The sequence below is a fragment of the Lagenorhynchus albirostris genome, chromosome 7 (assembly GCF_949774975.1).
Source record: "Lagenorhynchus albirostris chromosome 7, mLagAlb1.1, whole genome shotgun sequence".
Lineage (NCBI taxonomy): Eukaryota > Metazoa > Chordata > Mammalia > Artiodactyla > Delphinidae > Lagenorhynchus > Lagenorhynchus albirostris.
In genome coordinates this window covers 35,288,756-35,315,820 of record NC_083101.1, presented here as the reverse complement: position 1 = coordinate 35,315,820, position 27,065 = coordinate 35,288,756, and the positions used below count along the sequence as shown (strand labels likewise).

At 40.2% G+C, this 27,065-nt stretch overlaps 1 protein-coding gene across 1 annotated transcript; it reads right to left on the bottom strand.

Moving 5' to 3' along the window:
- Positions 1 to 5,998: 5,998 nt before the first annotated feature.
- TOMM5 (translocase of outer mitochondrial membrane 5) lies at positions 5,999 to 9,778 on the bottom strand. The gene is made up of 2 exons (XM_060153391.1): positions 9,562 to 9,778; positions 5,999 to 6,342 (listed from the first exon to the last, which is right to left on the bottom strand). Exons 1-2 carry the CDS (start codon positions 9,680 to 9,682, stop codon positions 6,308 to 6,310), a joined length of 156 nt encoding a protein of 51 aa, XP_060009374.1. The 5' UTR covers positions 9,683 to 9,778; the 3' UTR covers positions 5,999 to 6,307.
- Between the last annotated feature and the right edge of the window lie 17,287 nt (positions 9,779 to 27,065).

Here is a 27,065-nt window from a genome sequence, read left to right as displayed (position 1 = left end):
ACCTAACTGGAGTGGGTTCAGGAGACCATGAGAGGAAGGAATGAAAATAAAAGCCACCTTATTGAGGCATTTAACTGAGAGCACAGAAATGGGATGGCAGATGGAGAGGGCTGAGGATTCAAGAGGACTATGGTAGATGCTGTGCTGACCACCCAGATCTCAACTTTGGGACGAAGAAACTCATTCCCCCAGCGGCTAGGAGTGTTACTGCTGACACCTCACAGCTGCGTCCCCCTCAGGTCAGCTGAAGGAAGCTGCCTCCACTGAAATACACCTGCCCACCAGCCCCTACGCAACGGCTAGTTGATGCAAGGGTCCAAAGGCCCTGCCCTCCTGCCTTGTTCAGGACTTCTCTGAAGGGCCATCCCAGCATCAGTTACCTGTGGGACTGACTAAAGGTGCTTTTGCAACTAGGGCGACCAAACATTCTGTCTTGCCCAGGACTGAGAGGTTTCAGTGCTAAAACTGGGACAGTCCTAGGTGTCCGTATTTGCAGCTGCACCACAGTTCAACTTCTCCTGCCCAAACTTGTTTCACGTGCACTCTAAAGTGTTTTTCCCAAAAATATTCCCCCCAAAACCTCCTGCACAAAATCTCAGCATCTGCTCCAGGGAACAGACTGGCAACAGGGCTTTCAAAAAAAAATTCTTTTTAAAATAGAAGAAATCACAGCCCTTTTGAATACTATTGGGAATGATCCAATAAAGAAAGAAAAGTAAGGGAGAACTGCTGCATCATGATCCTTGGGTAGGTGATGCGGGTGGGACTGATTGTGTGCATGTGGGATGGGTCTGGCCTTAAACAGGAGCAGACTTTCCTAACAGGAGGGAGGGAACAAATGCTGGTGGGTGGGTTATCAAGGGGTAAGTTTATGGAAGCTTTCCTCTGGATGCCTCTATTTTCTCAGGGAAAGAAGAAGCAACATCACCAGCTGAGCTTGAAGATGAGGGGAGATCCTGGAGGTTTGAGAAGGTATTAAATGTTTATCTACTGGAGAAGAATGAACTAAGGAAACATAGTGGTCCTGCAGGACCCAACTGAGGTTCAGCAGTCATTATTTTCCAGGTAGAACCTGTCAGGATGTTTCTTTCCAAACAGTTCCCACTGCACAGAGTAGGCAAAGAGCTGGATTTAACCAAGGTGGGGTTTTGCCAGAAAAGTACAATGAAGCTAGAGGGAGGGAAGAGAGTTGAAGGTGTATGCAAGAATGATTACAATGATGGCCAATGGAGTATAAGTTGAGGCATGAGGGCAATGAAGCACAGAAACTAGGTGGTAGGGTGAATAGATCCATGATAGAGACTGGTGGGGCTAAGTTATTTGTATTGGAGGAAGGAAATTAAATCTAGGCTATGGCTGTGGGACTGAGTGACTAAGGAGGACTGAGGTCAGCAAATGTCTTTCCAGAGAAAGCAGATCTGGGCAGAAGGAAACTCTTTCAACTTTTCCGCACCACATCTAACGCTTTATTACACGTGGTAGGCAGAATGCCCCCACCCAAAATGTCTGTGTCCTAATCTCCAAACCTCTTAATACGTAGCTTAGATGGCAAGAGGGACTTTGGAGATGTAATTAAGGATTCAAGGAAGACTCCCTGATTTCTGGTTTAAGCAGCTGTGTTGATGGTACCATTTACTGAATTAGGCAACAATTTTCAAGTGAAAAATAATGGGTTCAGTTTTGGATCTGCTAAGCTGAAAATATTGGTGAGATGGAGATGCTGAGTAAGCATATGGATATCCAAACATGGCCAACATTTCAACTGGAAATAAACATTGGGAGTTTCTTCTAAATAGATGGTAATTAAAGCCATGGTCTTTAATGGGCTGGAAGTTTATAAAGAGAAGATAATCCAGGACCAGAAAGTATTTCAAGAATGATCACATAGTCAGTGAATAATAAAGTTTGCAAAAGATGGTAGAACAGGTAAGGGATTTACCCTAGATATGAAGAGGATGAGGCCATGATAACAGGAGATGGAGGAAGAAGTGCTATAAATGTACTAGTTTGCTATTGCTGCTCTAATAAACTATTCAAACTTAGTGGCTTAAAACAACACAAATTATCTTACAGTTGTGGTGGTCAGAAGTTTGAAACAGGTCTTAAGGGGTTAAAGTTAAGGTGTCAGCAGACCTGTGGTCCTTCCAGAGGCTCTAGGGGAGAATCTGTGCCTCACCCTTCCCAGCTTCTGGAACACAGAGGCTGCCCACATTCCTTGGCTTGTGGCCACATCATTCCCACCTCTGCTTCTGTTGTAATATCTTCTCTGACTCTGCACCTTCTTTCTCCCTATCATAAGACCCTTGTGATTACACTGGGTCCATCCAGAAATAATCTCTACACCTCCAGAGCCTTCCCTGAATTCCTTCTTTCCCCTACACTACATTTATCTGAATCAATACTGGTCTGCTCATTCATCCTCCTTGATCTCCCCTTCAAACCTAGTCCCTACATTGCATCTAGGTTTAAGTAAGCAATTTTGAACTCCCCTTGATCAGTATGATTTGAACACCTTAATCAATATGATTCCTGCCTGGCGCTCCCTTCTCTAACCTTTTCCCATAGACAACCACAGTTAATCCTTCAAGTCTAAACGTCCAGCAAGGTGAGGTCCTCCAGACGTCCACTTGTATGGAATCCTATGATGAATTATAGACCAAAATGGCTGTCCCATGACTGTCCATTCCCAGCTTCTGGCACAAGAGCATGGCATATAACAGAAACTCAGTAACCGATCAATGAATTATTAATCTCTGGGACTTTAAAAAGCCAGACCCTATGTGAAATAATTTTCTCTATATAATCTGCAACAGAACAAACGTCTCACCTTTAAAATAATAAAACAGTTCTGTAATGTTGGAGGCCATTTCACACTTTGCCAAATTCTGCCCTTCACTTCAGAGCAGGTGTCCTAAAAGCCAAATCCAGCCTGCCACAATTCTGTATAGTTTTATTTGAACACAGCCATGCTCATTGGCTTACATACTGTCTAAGGCTGTTTTCACACTGCAACTGAAGAGTTGACAGGGACCACAGAGCCCACAAAGCCTAAAGTATTTACAATCTGACTGTGAACAGAAAGCTTGCCAATTCCTGCTTTAGTGGCTTCTTTGATGACCTAAGCTACAAGCAGAATTTATCCAGTGATCAAGTCATAGCAAAACAGAGTAAAATGTCTGGCCGATTTCCTTTTCATACTATCTACAACACTCTCTGGTGCTTGGATCTTATAGGTAAAGAGAGACACTCAGCCCAAGCAAAGTAGGGGGAAGAGAAAGAGAAGTTGATTCCTCACTTGTTCTTCACTCCAAATCTAGGCCCAAGTTTACCCACCTACAAACTATGGAACACACTGTAAATGAAATGCTAACTCACTTCACAGAAGAACTACAAAGAGCAATGATAAAGCAGTCTGAAAATGAAATTCACTGGTAGCAGAAGAACACTAGCCTAATTTAGGAGCAAAATTCCTACTTCTGTTTTCTAATTACTATTTCAGAACTGTTAATTACAAGCATTAGACACCCCTGGTGGAGTTTATGGCCTGAATTTTTAAAAGTCAGCTGTAAAAAACTGCACGATCACATTTTCTCTTATTGTAACTTGAACATGTGCTGGAACCAGGGTAACAATCACCACCCCCCACAAAGAAAAACACTAAAGGACAGGGTACAAAATAAATAAATAAACATTAAAAGGCCCTAAACTTTGGCCAGCTGCTATTTATTAGCCACTGAAACTTCCAGTCTCAAACTCCCCATCTGTAAAATGGTATTAACACTGATGGATTAAGGCTGTTTTTAGGTAATGAATTTTAAGTGTTCAGTAATTTTTTTTTTTTTTTAGTGTTCAGTAATTTTGAAGTTTGTATATAATTAGAGGATAAGCATGCTATCTCATAGCATCTGGAAATATGAATGAAATCTATTAGTGGAGTGAATGCCAGCGCAAATCACTTATAAACACCTTATACCAAAGACGAACCATTGATAACAACTAGTGTTTACCAAACGTCAGCACTGTGCTCTACTTGCATTCTCTCATTTCATCCTTACAACACACTGAAGTAGATAAATGTTTCTATTATGCTAATTTTACAGATGAAGAAAATGAGATACAGACATTCAGTTGCTACAAGTCATCCATCTCATAAGCGTCGCAGCCAGGACTCAAAATAAGGTGTTTATGATCACAGTACTATATACTGCACCCCTTTAAATTACCAACATGAAACACAGCATCACAGGGTTAAAATACATGCTGTCTGGGCAAAGATGGTGGATTGAGCACCCGCTACTACTTCCACTCCCTCCGGAAGTTCCATTAAACAACAGCAAAGATTTTTAAGATGTTTGTTTAAAGACTGTCTAGGTATAAACCTGAAAGGATGGAAAAGGAGGAGAGGAGACAATAGCAACAAAGTAAGAAGCTGGAAAGCAGGTGGACAAGTAGTAAATAACCTGGTAGAAAACCGAATTCTGAGTCAGCAATAGGAAAAGCAAAACAAACAACACCCGATTTATACCACAGAATTCCTAAAAGGTTCAGGAACTGGTGGTTTCATGTACCTTTGGAAGTAGGGCACGAAGGCATACACACTAAGAAGAAAAGAATTGGTTGAAGGTAGTTGGATGCTCTCTGCAACTCTACAGTTAAGTAGCCTCTCTTTCCCAACTCCCTCCCCAGATTAGAATTTTATTTTCTGAAAAGGGTAAAATAGAGAGTTCTCTGGATTCTGAGATACCAGGCAGTTATGGGTACGGGTACTGTACTCAATATAGAGACTCAGTGAACAGATACATACGGGACACGAGATATGGAAAACAAGAGACCCAATATGGGAGAAGAGAGAAAAAGAATTCCCAGGATGATGCTGAAGGAAGACCTGAGAATACAGCCACGCGTCAGGCATAGAAGATTATCAGCGATTTAGATAAATGGCAAAAAGTTTAGCTGATTTAGTGTGATAAGTTCACAGAAAACTAAGCCTAGGAAAATCAAAAAGATGTGCAGGAAAAGAAAACAACAAACAGCATTTGGAGTCCTAATGAAATCAATCTAATCAAAATCAACACTAATAAGTACACTGGAAGGAAGTAGAAATGACATGCATGAGAGATGGAGGAAAGGAGAGGGAAGAGACACAAATCCTTACATGCATGGAGAAGTCAGTAGGCAATGTCTAAAACAGAAAAATCATAAAGTAACAACATAATCGTGTTACTTAGGACAAGAAGGTAAACTCAATATAATTAGCTAAAAAGAAGTGAATGTAGTTGTACCTGGGAAGAAGGTTAAGGACTTTCCCCTTCTCCCAACAAACTTGGAGAACTACCTGACTTAAAAATACAGCGTTTTCCCCCTTTGGTGGTATTACATATTCTCAGCATCAAGCAGTAATGTTGCCTACGTAAAGACTGCTTAAGAATAAAACCATGTTGTTTTATCAGGATTAGCAAATTCTCCAGTCCAAAACAAGAGGAACTCAATTTAATGCAGTTTGTAATAGTCACAACATTATAGTAGTCTCACCAGTGACTGCTGGTTTGCAGCAAAAAGTGGGTTAAGAAAAATAAAAGCCCTATTTTTCTTAGTTGGTACATTTATTAAAAATATACGGCTTCCCTGGTGGCGCAGTGGTTGAGAGTCCGCCTGCCAACGCATGGGACACGGGTTCATGCCCAGGTCTGGGAAGATCCCACATGCCACAGAGCGGCTGGGCCCGTGAGCCATGGCCACTGAGCCTGCACGTCCGGAGCCTGTGCTCCACAACGGGAGAGGCCACAACAGTGAGAGGCCCACGAACTGCAAAAATAAATAAATAAAATAAAAATAAATATATATATATATAGAGAGAGAGAGAGAGACTAATGGTCCTGTGCTTAAATGACATGGTGTGTGCTGGCTTCAATAAAACATAACTAATGGAAAGGAACTCTTCAACAAATATACTCCAGACAGAAGTAAAAAAAGTACACAGAAATGACTCACACGACAGTGCCATTGCAGACATAATTCCCTTATAATTAATACTTGCTAGAAAACGGAGTTTGACATCATGTACAATAACACCAACGTTCACCGAGGCCGAATATCACAGGTACGTCTCTTCATACTTCCCAAATAGTTTTATCTTTTAGCTATAAAGGTCAGTTACCAGAGCCAAACTTGTTCTTAACAAGTAGAATTTTTATGTCCATTTAATCAAAGAGTCTCTTACATTTTTCTGGGTCTATTCATCTGCAGATAGCAGTAGAAACTGTAACCAGGTTCTTCATATCATGCATTCACACGTGAAGCCCACTCTTCATATGCTGTCCAATTTCTTTAAGATAAAAGGAGCTGAAAGAAAAATAAATCCAGAATTTGTTTTTAGATCCAGATAATCACAAGTTACATATGGAATTACAAGATTGGGAGATAAACCTTATAGTTCAACATATTTTTCAAAACAACTCCAAATGTGGCCAAGCCTCTGCCTGCACACCCAGCCAAAGGGAATCACTGTCTTTCAAGGTAGCCCATCCCACCATCATGCAGCTAGAATTATTACAAAGTTCATTTTTCACTATATAAAATCTTTTCTCCAGGTAGTTCTCGCTCTTAGGACGATAAAGAGGAAATCCAATCCTCCTTCAAATGACAAGCCTTTACTTTGTGATTTAACCGTCAAAGGAACAGAACTCTAGAAGAAACAAAATGGCATTTTTCACTTTTAAAAACACATTTGAAAGACAGAGAGTGTGGGAAAACATTGAAGTAGGGATCCAGAAGAGCTGGACACATATTTTGGTTCCCCCACTAATTAGTTATATGACATTTACATGCTCCTGTTCACATCTGATACAGTCCTACGTCAGTTATTATGAGTAGGGTGGTGAAGATATAAATGTCTAGAAAACAAAGAAGTGTTGTCACAGGGATCAAAAGAAGTGATATTACTGCCTTGTGTAACAGTGCCATGGCCAAAATAAGCACATGAAAAGATGCTCAGCATCATTAATCGTTAGGGAAATGCAAAATAAAACTACAGCAAGATACCACTTCACACCCACTAGGATGGCTACTAACAAAAGAACTGTTTGGCAAGGATGTGGAGAAACTGGAATGCTTGTGCACTGTTGCTGGAAATGTAAAACGGTGTAGCTGCTATGGAGCACAGTATAGTGGTTCCTCAAAAAAAAAAAAAAAAAAAAATGGTGGCTGCCAGCAGCTGGGAGGAGTGGGGAATGGGGAATTACTGTTTAATAGCTACAGAGTTTCACTTTTACAAGCTGAAAAGAGTTCTGGAGATGGTGGTGATGATTATACAATATTATGGATTTAATACCACTAACCCAAACACTTAAAAATAGTTAAGATGGTAAATTTTATATGTATTTTATCAAATTTAAAAATATTGGGGAAAAAAAGGTTGTGACCAAAAAAGCTGCCAGATTATTTCTCAATACCCATACTAAATTAATAGAACATTTTGTTAATATTAAACTGAAGATATTGAAATATGTCAGAAGCTGACCAAGTCAGCAGTATGCCCAGGCTTTTTTTTTTAAACTAATTCTTATCAGAAAAAAAAGTAACAGTCATCAAAACAATGGATAAACAAAGTGTAGGATATCCATACAATGGAATATTATTCAGCAATAAAAAGGAAGGAAATACTGATACATGCTACAGTGTGAACAAACCTTGAAAAATTATCCTAAACACAAACGGTCACATATTGTACAATGCCATTTATATAAAGTGTCCAGAATAGGGAAATCTATAAAGACAAAAAGTCAATTAGTGGTTGCCAGGGGCTGGGGATGGTGTAAAATGGGGGAATGACAGCTAATGGGCATGGTGTTTCTTTCAGAGGGGAAGAAAATATTATAAAACAGATTGCGGTGATGGCTGCACAACTCTGACTATACTAAGAATCAATGAATTGTACACTTTAAATGGGTGAATTGAATAACATGCAAATTATATCTCAATTTAAAAAGGGATAAGGAACAGTATTGTTTAAAAATTTTTTTTGATTCATCTTAAATACAAAGGTCACTGAGAAGAAGCAAATTTTTTTTTAACATCTTTATTGGGGTATAATTGCTTTACAATGGTGTGTTAGTTTCTGCTTTATAACAAAGTGAATCAGTCATACATAAACATATGTTCCCATATGTCTTCCCTCTTGCGTCTCCCTCCCTCCCACCATCCCTATCCCGCCCCTCCAGGCTGTCACAAAGCACCGAGCCAATATCCCTGTGCCATGCGGCTGCTTCCCACAAGCTATCTACCTTACTACGTTTGTTAGTGTGTATATGTCCACGACTCTCTCTCGCCCTGTCCCCGCTCACCCTTCCCCCTCCCCATAACCTCAAGTCCGTTCTCTAGTAGGTCTAAGAAGCAAATATTTTACTGGTAGCTAAGTCAACCAAAAAAAGGTAAGAGGAGGAAATAAGTAAAGTTGGGAGTTGTAAAAAGCTGTTGAAGGAGCAAGATGATTTGGGAGTTTCCGTTCACCAGGGCTCCCTCCTCTGGGAAACCATAGTTAACACCACAGGCAGTGAAAGGGGCAGAATAAGGGAGACTAGACCTCAAGAGCTCTGGCCTTAGACCCAACATGAGCCTTCCACGAGTCTCATGAAGACTTGGTACGGTCTTCATCTATCTGAATCATCTCTGCCTCTCCATCCAGACCTGTCAACAATGTACAGCAAGGAACAATGGAAAGAATGCTGAAATGAAAATGAAGCGGCAAATGAAGGGGCAATTCACTTCTGAGATTCCTATCCGTAAAAATAGAGAACTAATCTATAAAACTGCATCCAGCTCTAATATTGTGTGCCTGCAATTCTAATACTTTGCACAAGTCCCCTCTGAAAGTCGAGTTCACATTTGCAAAGGGGATATACAGAGACTTAGGCCCTGCCTCTCTCAAAGGGCTATTGTCAAACTCAGGCAATGCAAAGTTTCTACAAAACGTAAAAATCAACTAAATCCTCAGGTATTATCATTAATCCTATAGACTCATATCCTTTATTCTTCTTTAAAAAAAAAAGAAGAAAGAAAAAAGGTAATTATTTACTTCACCCTCTACAAATAAAAGGAACAAAAGCTTTTGGATTTCAGAGGTAAGCCCTGATGTAAGGAAACTTGGCAGTCAGTCAAGAACTCTGGATTCTAGGCCAAGATCATTCACCGAATCGATGAGTGACCTTGAGCCAGCCATTTCTCCACTCTAGATGCCAGTTTTTCTGTCTGCAAAACGAGGGACTTGCTCTGGGGGATGACCTTACAAAATCTTTCAATTCAAACGCTCTTAAGACAGGGCGGGACTGGGTGATTAACCTCGCGGTCCCAGCCGCCGCTTGCACTCCGGTACCCCCACCCAGACCCGCAGAGCCTAAGCAACGCGCGCATGCGCCCGCTGCCCTCGACGTGCACGTCCCTTGCACCCCGCGACCGCTTAGCTCCGCCCCAGGGACCCCAAAAGGCCGGTGAGACCAGAGTTGGGCGGGCAGTGTCGGCGAGCTCCCTGCTAGTCTCACGGCCACAGCCTGGAAGGACACTCACTGACTCGCAGCAGGGCCACATAGATGAGGAAGTTCCGTATGGAGGAGATCACATCCTCGCGCATCTTCCGTTTCATCTCCTCCGGGTCCAGCTTCGGCGCAAGGCCCTCGATCCGGAACATCGTAGCTCTTCCTCACGTCTTCCAGCGGCCGCCCTCTGCTCTTCTCAGCTGCCTCCCAGCGCTGGCACTCGGCCTAACCCCATTTCCTGTTCCCGCCCCTCATTTTCACGTGTGGCGACGGGAGCCTGCGAAGGACAAACTTCATCCTTAAACTGAGCTGTTCTGAACGAAGGCGGCCTGAAGGGGGTGCACGTAATATTAGCCACGCAGGACTCGGGCTCTTCCAGGCTGTTCTTCCAGGTTGTTTATTTAACAACCTCTGTCCTGAGAGGAGCGCTCGGAGCTGCAAAGTGCTTTTACGCCTCAGAGCGGGCGGTGCACATAGGTATCACCATAAATAATAATAGTTAACATTTATTGAATACGAAGTACAGTTCTACCCCGTGAATTCGATATTATAATCTTCATTTCCTAGATGAGAAAATTGAAGCACAGACATCTTTAAAACAACAACTTGCCCAAATGTGCTTTAAAATACCTCGAGGAAAAAAAAGTGTTGGGAAAGAGAGATGAAACGATATTAGCAAAATATTGAAAATTGCATAAGCTGGTGATTAGTGTATCATTTTAGTTAATTCTAGTCTTCTATTTTCAGGATTTTTGAACTTTTTAATGAATGATAAACGAAAAGAAAAGGACGAAGATGATGAAATTTGCTCAAGATTACACAACTAGTAAGTGGCTGAGCAGGGTTTTATACCTAGTTAGACCGGTAGCATCCCAGACACAGAATTTTTAACATTTTCCGTATTATTGTCGTCTTCTCATTTCTGGGGTTAACTGGTCGTCACAAATTGTAGTATTGGCCCAGTAATACAGTATATGTAAATGAAATTTAGCTCTGTTCAAAGTTTACAGATAAGGACAGAGAGGCTTAGAAACCAAGTGTAATGCTTAAAGTCCTTCTGCTAGTGATGGGCAGAGGTAGGGTTCTAATGCAAATAATTATAATGTCAAGTTGAATTCTCTTTCCCCTGAACCCTGTTGTTCACCTGTTAGTCTTTATTAGACATTAGTGCCTGCTTGGATGGGCATCCCTGGAGCCAGGAGGTAGGAATTTAATGCAACCAGATTTCCTGTCACAGAGTCATCAAAACAGTTTTTGGAAGGCTGCTGCCCCAAATTATGCATGCCAACTAGCCATGTATAATTCTTAGACATGAACCAGATGACTGAATTGCTCACGTAATTCAAAATCAGAATGCTCCTGTATTGCATAGCAACAATGGATTTTAGGTAGATTCGAACAGTAATTTACTATGGGAGCAACTGATAACTAAGTATTGCTGCCCACCTTCCTGATTGACAGAATGTAACACATTAGGTCAAGAAAGGTAGCTCATCTGCCTATTCAGGCTTTAGTAACCTCTTGCATCTATAATTCATGTAGTGGAATAGCAGAGGCAGCTCTGGAATGGGAGGGGCTGACTCCCAAGGAATAGCTCCATCTAACCCTTCAAGAGTGTTTAGAAAGCCTGCACTGATGCTGGAAAGCAGTGGAGGCTGTGGAAAGAACTTGAACAAGAAGACTGGAGATGTAGCCTTCAGATCTGGCCCTGCCATTATCTAGTCATGTGATGAGGCTCAAGTCTCTGTTTAGCTGCAACTATGTTTCTTTAGTTGTAAAGGGAGGAGATATGATTCAGTTCTCTTGCAGTCCCTTTCAGTTCTAACAGTCTATGCATTTGAATTCTAATTGTGTCATCTAGGACATTCTGGTCTGGAGTGTATGGATGTCAAAATATTATCAAATGTGGTAAAACATCAAAAGGCCAGTGTGTGTGTTTTCCATGGTAAGAAGGATGTAACGTATTGCATCCATCTGAATAGTGAGGCAAAACGGACTGGGAAGGAATGACTTCTAATGTGATCCCAGTAACCTAGATCCCCAATGCTGACCGAGTTTAGGTAAACAGTTCTCATATGGAACTACCAATTTTTTTTTCCCTACTAAGATGCTCTTAAGTAACTTCCCTGGATTCACAGGGAACCTAAGAGGGGAGAAATTAATAGAAAATCATGTTTCTTGGTGAAATAGAACAGATTTTTAGCATTTGAATTTCATTCATCCAATGTTTACTTGATGATATGGTTGTAAATGGCTGATATGTTAAAGGCAACATGATTCTTGTAACAGTTCTCTTCAAAAGGTCTGGTGCTTGCCTCCCTATAGAGAGACAGGAAAGTAGTGGGTGGAAATATGGCACAGCTGTGTCTTGGGGTGAGGAATTGATTCTGGATGCAGTCTAGGAGGTGAACTGTTCCTGTCTCAGAAATGTTCATCCTGATGAGCTCTCTTCCCCTTGCATGGTTCCTCTAGCTGTAATGGAGGAAACTTTATAAGAGGTTTGACTACTTTCTTTGTCTTTTCTTTTAGTGGTTTTTGTTTGTTTGTTTGTTTAGCATGTAGGTAGTGGTATTGTCCAGTTATGGTTGGCTTAGCTGAAGCAAACTGAGAGAACATACTTCAGGAAGTTAACACTGGAGTGAGTTGTTTCACATCTTGGACCCCTCATTTTGTTCCTCGTTGGAATGATGAAGAACTTGGGTCCAATCTTTTTTTTTTTTTTTTTTGCGATACGCGGGCCTACTCACTGCTGTGGCCTCTCTGTGGCATGTGGGATCTTCCCAGACTGGGACACGAACCCGCGTCCCCTGCATCGGCAGGCAGACTCTCAACCACTGTGCCACCAGGGAAGCCCTTGGGTCTAATCTTCAAAATCACTTGCAGCTCTAAAATGCTGAGATTCTTTCCTGTTCTTCCTTCATAACCTTGCACTAAAGACTAAAAGCAAAAGATTCCTTGTGATTTGCCATGAAAGGCAAAAATAAAAAGTATGCATGCATAATTTAATATTGATATTTGTATTATTTAGTCTGATCACAGAGGAGATGGTAGCTGATGTCATAGCCTGTCTTATTTTCCATTTCAATCCCAGGAGGAGTTTAGGAGCCATTTCCTTTGCCTCAACTTCCCAGACAGTACTACACACAAGCGTTCAGTGTGTACAACCTACCTATAAGAGAATTAAGTGTTTTAATTTCTATCACTGGAGACGAATTTATATTTGCAAGGTCAGAGATTGACAGATGACTCATGGTTGGGGAATAATTCCAACATATAGTCCCAGGAACCTGTGGTTTCTAATTTATAGGGAATGTGTAGTTTTCACATATTGAACAGTTCAACCCCTTCAGATGATAAAACTGAGGTCCAGAGAGAAGCTGGTTAGAAGCAGAGCCAGCTGGAGCTACGGTAGGAGTCTGGGCTCCCAGTTCAGCACTTTTCCCTATCATGCCTTGCAGCTTTCGATACTTTGAGGATATTCTCACTGATAATCCTCCCCTCAGGAGTAAGGATTGGAAGAATGGGATGTTGTTGAACACCAATTTGGAAGGGACAGGATAAGGGGTGGCTGTTATTCATCAGCAGGCTGAAGGGAGCCCTTCTTTCCATGTTTCCACACCCATCACCAGTAATTAATCTGGGCTGTGTTATTATCTAGCTCCACACTTCACCTTCCTCATTCCTTCAGGAGATGAACGTGGTCTGGTGTTCCCAAAATAAACTTGACTTTGAAGTCCACTCAGGACCCACAATAAATGAAATAAAGGTCAGGACAAGGAAAGGACACTTGGGCCCTCTGCTGTGTGACAGATGCTAACCAGAGTCCTCACCCATCAGATGAGATAACACTTCTAGGAATTACTGCGCAGCAAGAGGTATCTTCAGGAAGAGAGGCCTTTTGAGCCTCAAAAATGAGTAGAATTTTGATAACCTTCACCTCACTGGTATTTGCTCCCTATCATACCCTGTTTTCTGTCTGTTATTATTTTGTTGTCTGGACTTTGTTGATCTCTTTCCCAGTAGAATGCAAGCACCTCAAGAACAAGCAACATGCACTTTAAGCCTCCAAACAATTCAGGACAGGTATTTATACATGGTGAAAACTCAGCAAGTACCCCCTGAGTGAATGAAAGAATGAGTAAATTTCATATATGCTAACCTTTAGAATTAAAAAATTGGTAGCTTTGTATATTAGATTGAAAGGAAACTGTCTGCAAAAGAAATTTACCCAAAATTCTACATATTTTTATATAGTTACTTATTTCTCATTATGTCAGTACAACTTGCTTTTGTTTGGCTACATAAAAATCATTTAAATAATTTTAACATATCATAGGGAAATTTGAAGAATGAACTTTAAGATTTACTTGCTTTAATTTATTTTTAGCAATAGAATTATATTAAACCCATGTTGTATGTTTATAACATAACTTTTCACACAAAAGTACGTGTTTATTATCCTAAAATTTAGAAAATACAGAATTAGAGAAAAAAAGAAAATAATAATCCCCCATGATCCCACAACCACCTTTGACATTGGTAATAATCCTTTCAAGCTTTCTTCTTCTATCATATACATATATAGCTATCTCTCTGTCTCTCTTTATACATATGTGTGTATGTGTGTGTATATATACTTATTTACATACCTATTTTTTACCAAAATGGATCATATGGTACATACTATTTTATTATATTATTTTTTAACATCTTTATTGCAGTATAATTGCTTTACAATGTTGTGTTAGTTTCTGCTGTATAACAAAGTTAATCGGCTATATGTATACATATATCCCCATATCCCCTCCCTCTTGCATCTCCCTCCCACCCTCCCTATCCCACCCCTCTAGGTGGTCAAAAAGCATCGAGCTGATCTCCCCATGCAATGCAGCTGCTTCCCACTAGCCATCTATTTTACATTTAGTAGTGTATATATGTCAATACTACTCTCTCACTTCGTCCCAGCTTACCCTTCCCCCTCCCCGTGTCCTCAAGTCCATTCTCTACATCTGTGTCTTTATTCCTGTCCTGCCACTAGGTTCTTCAGAACCATTTTTTCTTTTTTTAGATTCCATGTATATGTGTTAGCATACGGTATTTGTTTTTCTCTTTCTGACTTACTTCACTCTGAATGACAGTCTCTAGGTCCATCCACCTCACTACAAGTAACTCAATTTCGTTGCTTTTTATGGCTGAGTAATATTCCATTGTATATACGTGCCACATCTTCTTTATGTATTCATCTGTCGATGGACACTTAGGTTGCTTCCATGTCCTGGCTATTGTAAATAGAGCTGCAATAAACATTTTGGTACATGACTCTTTTTGAATTATGGTTTTATCAGGGTATATGCCCAGTAGTGGGATTGCTGGGTCATATGGTAGTTCTATTTTTAGTTTTTTAAGGAACCTCCATAGTGGCTGTATCAATTTACATTCCCACCAACGATGCAAGAAGATTCCCTTTTCTCCACACCCTCTCCAGCATTTATTGTTTGTAGAGTTTTTGATGATGGCCATTCTGACTGGTGTGAGGTGATACCTCACTGTAGTTTTGATTTTCATTTCTCTAATGATTAGTGATGTTGAGCATCCTTTTATATGTTTGTTGGCAATCTGTATATCTTCTTTGGAGAAATGTCTATTTAGGTTTTCTGCCCATTTTTGGTCTGGGTTGTTTGATTTTTTGATATTGAGCTGCATAAGCTGCTGGTATATTTTGGAGATTAATCCTTTGTCAGTTGCTTCATTTGCAAATACTTTCTTCCATTCTGAGGGTTGTCTTTTCATCTTGTTTATGGTTTCCTTTGCTGTGCAAAAGCTTTTAAGATTCATTAGGTCCCATTTGTTTATTTTTGTTTTTATTTCCATTTCTGTAGGAGGTGGGTCAAAAAGGATCTTGCTGTGATTTATGTCATGGAGTGTTCTGCCTATGTTTTCCTCTAAGAGTTTTATAGTGTCTGGCCTTACATTTAGGTCTTTAATCCATTTTGAGTTTATTTTTTGTATGGTGTTAGGAAGTGTTCTAATTTCATTCTTTTACATGTAGCTGTCCAGTTTTCCCAGCACCGCTTATTGAAGAGGCTGTCTTTTCTCCATTGTATATTCTTGCCTCCTTTATCAAAGATAAGGTGACCATATGTGCATTGGTTTATCTCTGGGCTTTCTATCCTGTTCCATTGATCTTTATTTCTGTTTTTGTGCCAGTACCATACTGTCTTGATTACTGTAGCTTTGTAGTATAGTCTGAAGTCAGGTAGCCTGATTCCTCCAGCTCTGTTTTTCTTTGTCAGGATTGCTTTAGCTATTTGGAACCTTTTGTATTTCCATACAAATTGTGCAATTTTTTGTTCTAGTTCTGTGAAAAATGCCTTTGGTAGTTTGACAGGGATTACACTGAATCTATAGATTGCTTTGGGTAGTATAGTCATTTTCACAATGTTGATTCTTCCAATCCAAGAACATGGTATATCTCTCCATCTATTTGTATCGTCTTTAATTTCTTTCATCAGTGTCTTATAATTTTCTGCATACACATCTTTTGTCTCCTTAGGTAGGTTTATTCCTAGCTATTTCATTCTTTTCGTTGCAGTGGTAAATGGGAGTGTTTTCTTGATTTCACTTTCAGATTTTTCATCATTAGTGTATAGGAATGCAAGAGATTTCTGTGCATTAATTTTGTATCCTGCAACTTTACCAAATTCATTGATTAGCTCTAGTAGTTTTCTGGTAACATCTTTAGGATTCTCTATGTATAGTATCATGTCATCTGCAAACAGTGACAGCTTTACTTCTTTTCTGATTTGGATTCCTTTTTTTTCTCTGATTGCTGTGGCTAAAACTTCCAAAACTATGTTGAATAATAGTGGTGAGAGTGGGCATCCTTGTCTTGTTCCTGATTTTAGAGGAAATGGTTTCAGTTTTTCACCATTGAGAATGATGCTGGCTGTGGGTTTGTCATATATGGCCTTTATTATGTTGAGGTAAATTCCCTCTATGCCTACTTTCTGGAGAGTTTTTATCATAAATGGGTGTTGAATTTTGTTGAAAGCTTTTTCTGCATTGATTGAGATTATCATATGGTTTTTATCCTTCAGTTTGTTAATACAGTGTATCACATTGATTGATTTGCATATATTGAAGAATCCTTGCATTCCTGGGATAAACCCCACTTGATTGTGGTGTATGATCCTTCTAATGTGCTCTTGGATTCTGTTTGCTAGTATTTTGTTGAGGATTTTTGCATCTATGTTCATCAGTGATATTGGTCTGTAGTTTTCTTTTTTTGTGACATCTTTGTCTGGTTTTGGTATCAGGGTGATAGTGGCCTCGTAGAAGGAGTTTGGGAGTGTTCCTCCCTCTGCTATATTTTGGAAGAGTTTGTGAAGGATAGGTGTTAGCTCTTCTCTAAATGTTTGATAGAATTTGCCTGTGAAGCCATCTGGTCCTGGGCTTTTGTTTGTTGCAAGACTTTTAATCACAGTTTCCATTTCAGTGCTTCTGATTGGTCTGTTTATATTTTCTATTTCTTCCTGGTACAGTCTTGGGAGGTTGTGCTTTTCAAAGAATTTGTCCATTTCTTCCAGGTTGTCCACTTTATTGGCATATAGTTGCTTGTAGTAATCCCTCATGATTCTTTGTATTTCTGCAGTGTCAGTTGTTATTTCTCCTTTTTCTTTTCTAATTCTGTTGATTTGAGTCTTTTCCCTTTTTTTCTTGCTGAGTCTGGCTAGGGTTTATCAATTTTGTTTATCTTCTCAAAGAACCAGCTTTTAGTTTTATTGATCTTTGCTATTGTTTCCTTCATTTCTTTTTCATTTATTTTTGATCTGATCTTTATGATTTCTTTCCTTCTGCTAACTTTGGTTATTTTTTGTTCTTTCTCTAACTGCTTTAGGTTTAAGCTTAGGTTGTTTATTTGAGATTTTTCTTGTTTCTTGAGGTAGGATTGTATTGCTATAAACTTCCCTCTTAGAACTGCTTTTGCTGCATCCCTTAGGTTTTGGGTGTTCGTGTTTTCATTGTCATTTGTTTCTAGGTATTTTTTGATTTCTTCTTTGATTTCTTCAGTGATCTCTTGGTTTTTAAGTAGTGTGTTGTTTAGCCTCCATGTGTTTGTATTTTTTACAGTTTTTTTTTCCTGTAATTGATATCTAGTCTCATAGCGCTGTGGTTGAAAAAGATACTCGATATGATTTCAATTTTCTTAAATTTACCAAGGCTTGATTTGTGACCCAAGATATGATCTGTCCTGGAAAATGTTCCTTTAGCACTTGAGAGGAAAGTGTATTATGTTGTTTTAGATGGAATGTCCTATAAATATCAATTAAGTCCATCTGGCTTAATGTGTCATTTAAAGCTTGTGTTTCCTTATTTATTTTCATTTTGGATGATCTGTCCATTGGTGAAAGTGGGGTGTTAAACTCCCCTACTATTATTGTGTTACTGTCGATTTCCCCTATGTTGAGTGCATAAATATTTACAATTGTTATATCTTCTTCTTGGATCGATCCCTTGATCATTATGTAGTGTCCTTCTTTGTCTCTTCTAATAGTCTTTATTTTAAAGTCTATTTTGTCTGATATGAGAATTGCTATTCCAGCTTTCTTTTGATTTCCATTTGCATGGAATATCTTTTTCCATCCCCTCACTTTCAGTCTGTATGTGTCTCTAGGTCTGAAGTGGGTCTCTTGTAGACAGCATATATATATATATCTTGTTTCTGTATCCATTCAGCCAGTCTATATCTTTTGGTTGGAGCATTTAATCCATGTACATTTAAGGTAATTATCGATATGTATGTTCCTATGATCATCTTCTCAATTGTTTTGGGTTTGTTTTTGTAGGTCTTTTCCTTCTCTTGTGTTTCCTGCCTAGAGAAGTTCCTTTAACATTTGTTGTAAAGGTGGTTTGGTGGTGCTGAATTCTCTTAGCTTTTGCTTGTCTGTAAAGGTTTTAGTTTTTCCATTGAATCTGAATGAGATCCTTGCTGGGTAGAGTAATCTTGGTTGTAGGTTTTTCCCTTTCATCACTTTAAATATGTCCTGCCACTCCCTTCTGGCATGCAGAGTTTCTGCTGAAAGATCAGCTGTTAACCTTATAGGGTTTCCCTTGTATGTTATTTGTTGCTTTTCCCTCACTGCATTTAATATTTTTTCTTTGTCTTTGATTTTTGATAGTTTGATTAATATGTGTCTTGGTGTGTTTCTCCTTGGATTTTTCCTGTATGGGACTCTCTGCGCTTCCTGGACTTGATTGACTATTTCCTTTCCCATGTTATGTAAGTTTTCAGCTATAATCTCTTCAAATACTTTCTCAGACCCCTTCTTTTTCTCTTCTTCTTCTGGGGCCCCTATAATTTGAATGTTGGTGCATTTAATGTTGTCCCAGAGGTCTCTGAGACTGTCCTCAATTCTTTTTTCTTTATTCTGCTCTGTGGTAGTTATTTCCACTATTTTATCTTCCAGGTCACTTATCCGTTCGTCTGCATCTGTTATTCTGCTATTGATTCCTTCTAGAGAATTTTTAATTTCATTTATTGTGTTGTTCATCATAGTTTGTTTGCTCTTTAGTTCTTCTAGGTCCTTGTTAAATGTTTCTTGTATTTTCTCCATTCTATTTCCAAGATTTTGGATCATCTTTACTATCATTACTCTGAATTCTTTTTCAGGTAGACTGCCTGTTTCCTCTTCTTTTGTTTGGTCTGGTCAGTTTTTACCTTGCTTCTTCATCTGCTGCATATTTCTCTGTCTTCCCATTTTGCTTAACTTACTGCATTTGGGGTCTCCTTTTCAAAGGCTCCAGGTTCGTAGTTTCTGTTGTTTTTGGTGTCTGCCCCCAGTGGGTAATGTTGGTTCAGTGGCTTGTGTAGGCTTCCTGGTGGAGGGGACTGATGCCTGTGTTCTGGTGGATGAGGCTGGATCTTGTCTTTCTGCTGGGCAGAGCTGCGTCCAGTGGTGTGTTTTGGGGGTGTCTGTGACCTTATTCTGATTTTAGGCAGCCTCTCTGCTAATGGGTGGGGTTGTGTTCCTGTCTTGCTAGTTGTTTACCATGGAGCATCCAGCACTGGAACTTGCTGGCCATTGGGTAGAGCTGGGTCTTAGAGTTGAGATGTAGATCTCTGGGAGAGCTCTCACCGATTGATATTACATGGGACCGGGAGGTTTCTGGTTGTCCAATGTCCTGAACTTGGCTCTCCCACCTCAGAGGCTCAGGCCTGACACCAGGCCGGATCACCAAGACCCTGTCAGCCACACGGCTGCCTTGAGGCATGTGTACTGTGTCCAGATGGTCTCAACACCACAGTGCTCTCTCAGGGCTGCCTCCTTGAAGTAGCTCCCACTGTGGAAACTGGGCAAAATGCACATCCCAAAGATGAAGGAGGAGGGTACATACTATTTTAACTTACATTTTCTATTTAAGCTGTATTGACTATCTTTCTATATCTTTATATATTCTTCTAAATATCATTAATGATGGCTCTATGGTATTCTTTATATGGAAGTACCATAATTTATTTAATTAACCTCTACCTTTGAGTGTTTAGATTGTGTCCATATTTTCCCTATAAATAATACTCTGAGGAACATCCTTGTAACACAATCTTTTTGTGCACCCTTAAAAATTTTTTTGATCATTATAATTATTACCTTAAATTCAGAGTTCTCAATTTTTCCCAGTGACCCTTTTTTTTTTTTCCTAAGGAAAAAAGCACTCTCTAGCCAAGAGTGTATGTGTGAGATCTCTAGACCTCTGGGAACTACACACATGGGATGGGAAATTTTGTTTGTCTTCAGAAGAGGTTTTCTTCCTTGTGCTTTAAGTTCTTATTATTTTGCAGCAGGAAAAGTAAAATGTATTCTAGGGTTTAGTTTGCATTGACAGTATTTAGAGTGCATAATAATTACCAGCCATCTCCTTGCAGAGGTTTGAGGGTTGATTTTGCCACCACTCCCACCTCATCCCCATTACACAAAAACACACATAGTATGTCGTAGAAATGTGCTTATACACAGCTGGATGTAGTTTCTTGCCTATCAATAAATATGCAGTGCCTGTTGTATAATAGGTGCTCAATTAATATTTATCATGTGAAAGAAAGAGGTAGAAGGGAAGAAAGAATCTTTTATTGATTCAGTGATCACAGATCAACCTTTGTTGGATTTGCCCTCTTCCCATATCAGAAGACCTTTGCAAAAGCTGGAAATGAGCTCCTTATTTTTAACCCCTGCAGGAAAGAAAGATGAGGCTACCAATATCCATTCTCCACACCCTGTCCCCAGCATTTTCAAGATGACACACCTGACTGATCAAAGCCAACAAGTAGATACCTACAAGCATATTTTCTCATCTTAGAAAACACAGAGCTTCCTGAAGGTAGGAATACATTTTGTTCTTGCATATCAAAGTTGAATTGCTATATGTTGTTTGTACAAACTGTGAGTGAAGGAACATGCCAATCTACCCATGTATAATACTTAGAATTCATTTGGGGAGAATAAAGGCCAGGCCTTAATCTGTGAAAACTTATCCTAACCATTTTCTCCAGAGAGTCTCAAAATCTCAGGTCTGGAATGGCCTGTAAGGCCATCCATGCCTTCTCTGATGCTGGGCCCCCACCTCTAACATCCTGCTTCTGCTTGAGCATCTCTAGTGATGAAGAGCTCACTACTTTAATGGGCAGTTCCATTCATCTTTGGATAGGCAGCTCTTCTTGTTAGAGCCAAAATCTGCCTCTCCATACCATATTCTCACTGGTCCCAGTAATGTCCTCCAGAGTGTCAAAAGCAAATCTGATCATTCTTCCTCATGAATATGTAAAGGCAGCTTGGGTCTTCTTTGATACTTGTTTTCTCCAGGATAAAAATAATTTTTGAAAAATTCTCTTAAAACTTTGCAGTTTTCCCTTACCCACAGCCTTCACTTTTCTAGTTAGCAATGATGGACTGATTTACTCTGAGCTCTCTGACCCTACGTCCCGCCCCCCCTCCCGCTTCCCCCTCCCCACAACCAAAGGGAACATATTGGGTCCCTGTCAAGGACCTATAGGATTCAAAGCCAGAGACTCTCTACTCCTTACTCAGAGATTGTCAGTGAACAAGAAGTGTGTGCCTGGGTTATCTGTCTGTTCCCTCAGGTCTCTCACAGTGGTGGATGGAATTCCCTGACCATCCATGTTATATCCTGGCTTTTGCTCTATGAAGTGAAGGGCAGCTCTAGGAAGTATTTAGGAGAGGCAGCGTGGCTGCAGTAGAAAAAGCATAGGCTTTGGAGTGAAGGTTACGTTTAAGTTCCAGCTCCTCTATGAAGTTGTTTTGAGACCTTGTGCCAGATATTTAACTTTTCTGGGCTTTTTTTTCTTCGTCTGTAACAGAGGCATCTAATATCTACTGCAGAGTGTCATGTTAAGGGCTAAATAAAATAATGTACTTCAAGTGTCTGGCTTACGGTGGGCATTTTATAAATGATAGCTGCTACTAATCATAAGAAATAATTTTTCACTAGGAAAATTGTGGCTTAGTCATACTCTAAGTGGAACAAGTAGTTTTTTACTACAACGGTATCTATTATCAGTCGTCTGTCCCATTTGAATTATCTCTGGCCTGTGATTCATGGTAACTGTTTTTATCGAATGGCCTATACCCACAGTACTCTGTCACCTCCTATTCAATCTGCAGCCCGAGAACAGATCAGCCTTCTGGCCTCACCTATTATCTGAAACTGCATCCTTTAAGGGAAGTCCCTATTGCCACATCCAAGGGACCCAAATAGGCCTCCATCACTCTGAAGCACTCGACACTATTGGTCACACAACCCTTTCAGGAAAGCTCTCCCCTCCTAAGAGATTTCACATTCTTCTGGTTTTCCTCTCTGGATGCTCCATATCCTCCTTCCACACCTTGCTAGGGTCATCTTCTCAATGGTAGCATAATCTAAAGTTTTTTCCTGGACCCTCTTCTCTTCTAGGCTCATGGGCAATTTAATCTGTCTTCAATTGCCATCCTTAAGCTAATAATTTACCACACATGTGTGGTGAATACTTCTCTCTATAAACAAAGACCTGTATATCCAACCAACCTCTTGACTTCACTGTCTCCTTGGTTGTCCCATGGGTACTTCACACTCTACTGTTGAAAGTGGAACCAATTATCTTCCCCTCTAATCGAGCTTAACTCATATGCTCTGTTGCTTAATGATTGACACCACCATACACTCCCTCCAGTTGCCAAAGCCAAAAATCTGGGAGTCAACCTTGATTCTTCCCTCTTTCTTAGGCTCTATATCTACTTAACGACCAAGTTCTATCAATTCTATCTCCTTAATATCTCTGAAATTCATTATATTCTTTCTATACCTTCCACCACTGCTTTTTCTCAGGCCATCCAGCAGCTGGTCTTCTTTCTTCTGTCTTATCCCTGATGGCACATTTGCCACCCTACAGTCTGTGTGATCTTTCCAAATATAATGTTTATGATGTCAGTCTCCTGTATAAAATACTTTATTTTTTGTTGCCCTCGGAAAACATACAAATGCTTTGGGCCCTGTTTAGAAGGCCTTTTCTTGATCTTGTCCCATTTTCCTCACTAACCTCATCTCTTTCCCTTCTCCTTCCCCCACCTGGTGTCTCTTTACTCTTTCCCTATCTTCTCTTTTCCCTCCAAATCTCCCACCTCCATCCGCACATACTGCTACTGGCTGTTACCTGAACTCACCAAACTCTTAGTTCTGGGTCTTTTGCACATGCTTTTCTTTCTGATTAAAATTCTTTTCCCTACCTCTTGCTATCACAAGGACACTGGTGCTGGCAAGTGCCATTTTGGAATCCTCTCTCTAGCTTATTAGCACGGAACCCAGACCTGCCCTTCAGCCTATAGGAACAAGTACTGGGACACCGCGGGCCAAGCTGCTAGCAGGGAGGGGTTAAAGCCCCACCCATCAGTAGGTCCACTGCCTTAGGACTCCCTGAGCCCTGAGTTACCTCAGGACCAAGAGCTGTACACCACAATGCCCAGGACCTGGCCCCACTCACCAGTACACCAGCACTAGCTCCAGGACTTCCAGGGCCACACACTCAGCCATTGGGACCTAGCCCTGCCCATCAGCTGGCCAACATCAACTCCAGGACCCCCAGGTCCCTTCAGCCAAAGACCCTAGGACCTGGCTGTACCCAACAGTGGGTGGACACCAGCCCCAGGAACACTGCAGCCCTGCACCGTGATAGCCTGCCATGTCAGGACCCAGCCTACCCACCAGCAGGCCAGCAACAGCCCCGGGACCCCCAGGGCTCTGGCCCCGCCTACCAGCAGGCTGACCCCAACTCTGGGACCCCCAGGGCCATGCAACCAGAGACCCCAGGACCTGGTTCTACCCACCAGCAGGCCTATACCAGCTCCAAGACACCTTGGGCTCCTCAGCCAGCCACCCTGGGAATCAGCTCCACTTACCAATGAGCCAACACCAGCTTTGGGACACCCCAGACCTCACAACCAGCCATGTCAGAAACTGGCCCTGCCCACCAGCTAGCTAACACTAGATCTGGAACCCCCCAACCTTACAACCACCCACCCATGGGACCCACCCACCACTGGGCCAGCACTAGCCCTGGGACCCCCGGGGGCTCTATAGTCAGCCACCTCATGACTGGGCCCCACCCACCAGTAGCTGGCAGATGGCACAGGCAGGGCCTGGCAACAAACTGGACTGGGGGCCAGCCATGCCTACCAGACACCCCCCACAACAGCAGTCAACCTGTCATGACAGAAGGGCCCATGCAGCCCACAGAGGAAGCACCCCTGGAGCATAGAGTTCTGGAGACTATGCTACTGCTGCCTGCAAGAGGCTCATTTTAGATCTAAAGACACACACGACTAAAAGTGAGAGGATGGAAAATGCTATTCACTGCGAGTGGAAGTGAAAAGAAAGCCAGGATAGCAATATTTATATCAGACAAAACACAATTTAAAACAAAGACTGTTATAAGAGACAAAGAAGGACATTACATTATGATTAAGGGATCAATCCAAGAAGAAGATATACAATTGTAAATATATATGTACCCAACATAGGACTACCTAAATACATAAAGCAAATATTAACAGACATAAAGGCAGAAGTTAATAGTGACACAACAATAGTAGGGGACTTTAACACCCTACTTATATCAATGGACAGATCATCCAGACAGAAAATCGGTAAGGAAACACTGGCCTTAAACAACTCATTAGACCAAATACACAATAGATATATATAGAACATTCCATACAAAAGCAGAAGAATACACATTCTTTTTAGGTGCACATGGAACATTCTGCAGGATAGATCACATGCTAGGCCACAAAACAAGTCGCAATAAATTTAAGAAGATTGAAATCATATCAAGTATCTTTTCCAACCACAACAGTATGAGACTAGAAATCAACTATATCTTCAATAAATGGTGTTGGGAAAACTGGACAGCTACATACAAAAGAATAAAACTGGATTACTTTCTCATACAATGCACAAAAATAAATTCAAAATGGATTAAAGTCTTAAATATAAGACCTGAAACCATAAAACTTCTAGAAGAATACACAGGTGGTATGCTCTTTGACATTGGTCTTGGTAATATTTTTTTGGATATGTCTTCTCAGCCAAGGGAAACAAAAGCAAAAAAAAAAAAAAAAAGGGAACTACATCAAACTAAAATCTTTTGCACAGTGAAGGAAATTATCAACAAAATGAAAAGGCCATCTACTGAATGGGAGAAGATATTTGCAAATGATATAGCTAATAAGGTGTTAATATACAAAATATACAAAGAACTCATACAATTCAACATCCCCCCCACCCCCGCAAAACCAACCCAATTAAAAAATGGGCAGATCTGGATAGACATTTTTCCAAAGAAGACATACAGATGACCAACAGGCATATGAAAAGATGCTCAACATCACTAATCATCAGGGAAATGCAAATCAAGACTACAGTGAGCTATCACCTCACACCTGAAAGAATGGCTATTATCAAAAAGACAACAAATAACAAGTGTTGGTGAGGATATGGAGAAAAGGAAACCCTTGTGCACTGTTGATGGGGATATAAATTGGTGCAGCCACTATGAAAAATAGTATGGAGATTCCTCAGAAAATTAAACATGGAACTACCATACAGCCCAGCAATTCCACTTCTGGGTATTTATCTGAAGAAAATGAAGACACTAGAAAAGATATATCCACTTCTATGTTCATTGCAGCATTATTTACGATATCCAAGATATGGAAGCAACCTAAGTGCCCATTGATAGATGAATGGATAAAGAAGTGGTATATATACACAATGAAATATTACTCAGCCATAAAAAGAATGAAATCTTGCCATTTCTGACAATGTGAATGGGCCTAGAGGGTATTAAGCAAAGTGAAATAAGTCAGAAAGAAAAAGACAAATACCATGTGATTTCATTTAGGAATCCAAAAAACAAAACAAACAAAACAGACACTGAGAACAAATTGTGGCTTCCAGAGAGGAGGGGGTTTGGAAGAGGAGAGAAATAGGTGAGAGATATTAAGAGGTACAAAATTCCTTTGTAAAATAAATGTGTCACAGTTATAAATGTACAAAGTGGGGGATATAGTCAATAATTATGTAATGTCTTTGTATGTGAACAGATCACTTATTGTGGTGATCATTTTGAAATATTGAATCACTATGTTGTGTAACAGGAACTAATGTAGTCTTATAGGTCAATTATACTTCAAAAACAAACAAAAAAACTCATAGAAAAGAAGATCAGATTTGTGGTTACCAGAGGTGGAGTGTGGAGGCGGGATAATTGGATGAAGGCAGTCAAAAGGTACAAACTTCCAGTTATAAGATAAATAAGTACTAGGGATGTAATGTACAACATGATAAATATAATTAACACTGCTGTACATTATATAGGAAAGTTGTGAAGAGAATAAATACTGAGTTCTCATCACAATGAAAAAATATTTTTTCTATTTCTTTAATTTTGTGTCTACATGAGATGATGGATGTTCACTAAACTTATTCTGGTCATCATTTTATGATGTATGTAAGTCGAATCATTATGCTGTTCACCTTAAATGTATACAGTGCTATATGTCAATTATATCTTAGTAAAATTGGAAGAAATAAATTAAGAATAAATAAAATTTTAAAAAGCCTCCACTAACTCTCCTGTGCTGGCTTAGCTGCTACTTCTATGTGTCTACATGACCTGTTCCTACTCCCATCAAGGTGTCAAAGCACTTAGTGCAATATCTTGCCATTGTGTACTTCCCTGCCACTTAAAAAGGATAGCAGTCATGTCTTGCTCATTTTTAAATCTCTGATGCTAGCATACTGCCTAGCAAATGGGAACTGTTCAGTAAGTATCTCCTAAGTTATGTTTATTGTTAAATAAGTTGATTTTGGGAAACAGTACCAAAGCTTTTGTTGTAGGGTAACCTGAAATTATAGGCTTGGAAAAGGAACTTAAAAGTCTCAGACATTATAAATGACTCGTAGGCTCTGCTTGCTTCTCAACCTGAT

What these genes read in the sequence shown, in the direction of transcription:
- TOMM5 (XM_060153391.1), bottom strand. Translation starts at nt 9,682, where the DNA reads ATGTTCCGGATCGAGGGCCTTGCGCCGAAGCTGGACCCGGAGGAGATG. An exon ending in TGTGGCCCTGCTGCGAGTCA is followed by an intron (nt 6,343 to 9,561) that starts GTGAGTGTCCTT and finishes TTTTTCTTTCAG; the next exon opens with CTCCTTTTATCTTAAAGAAA.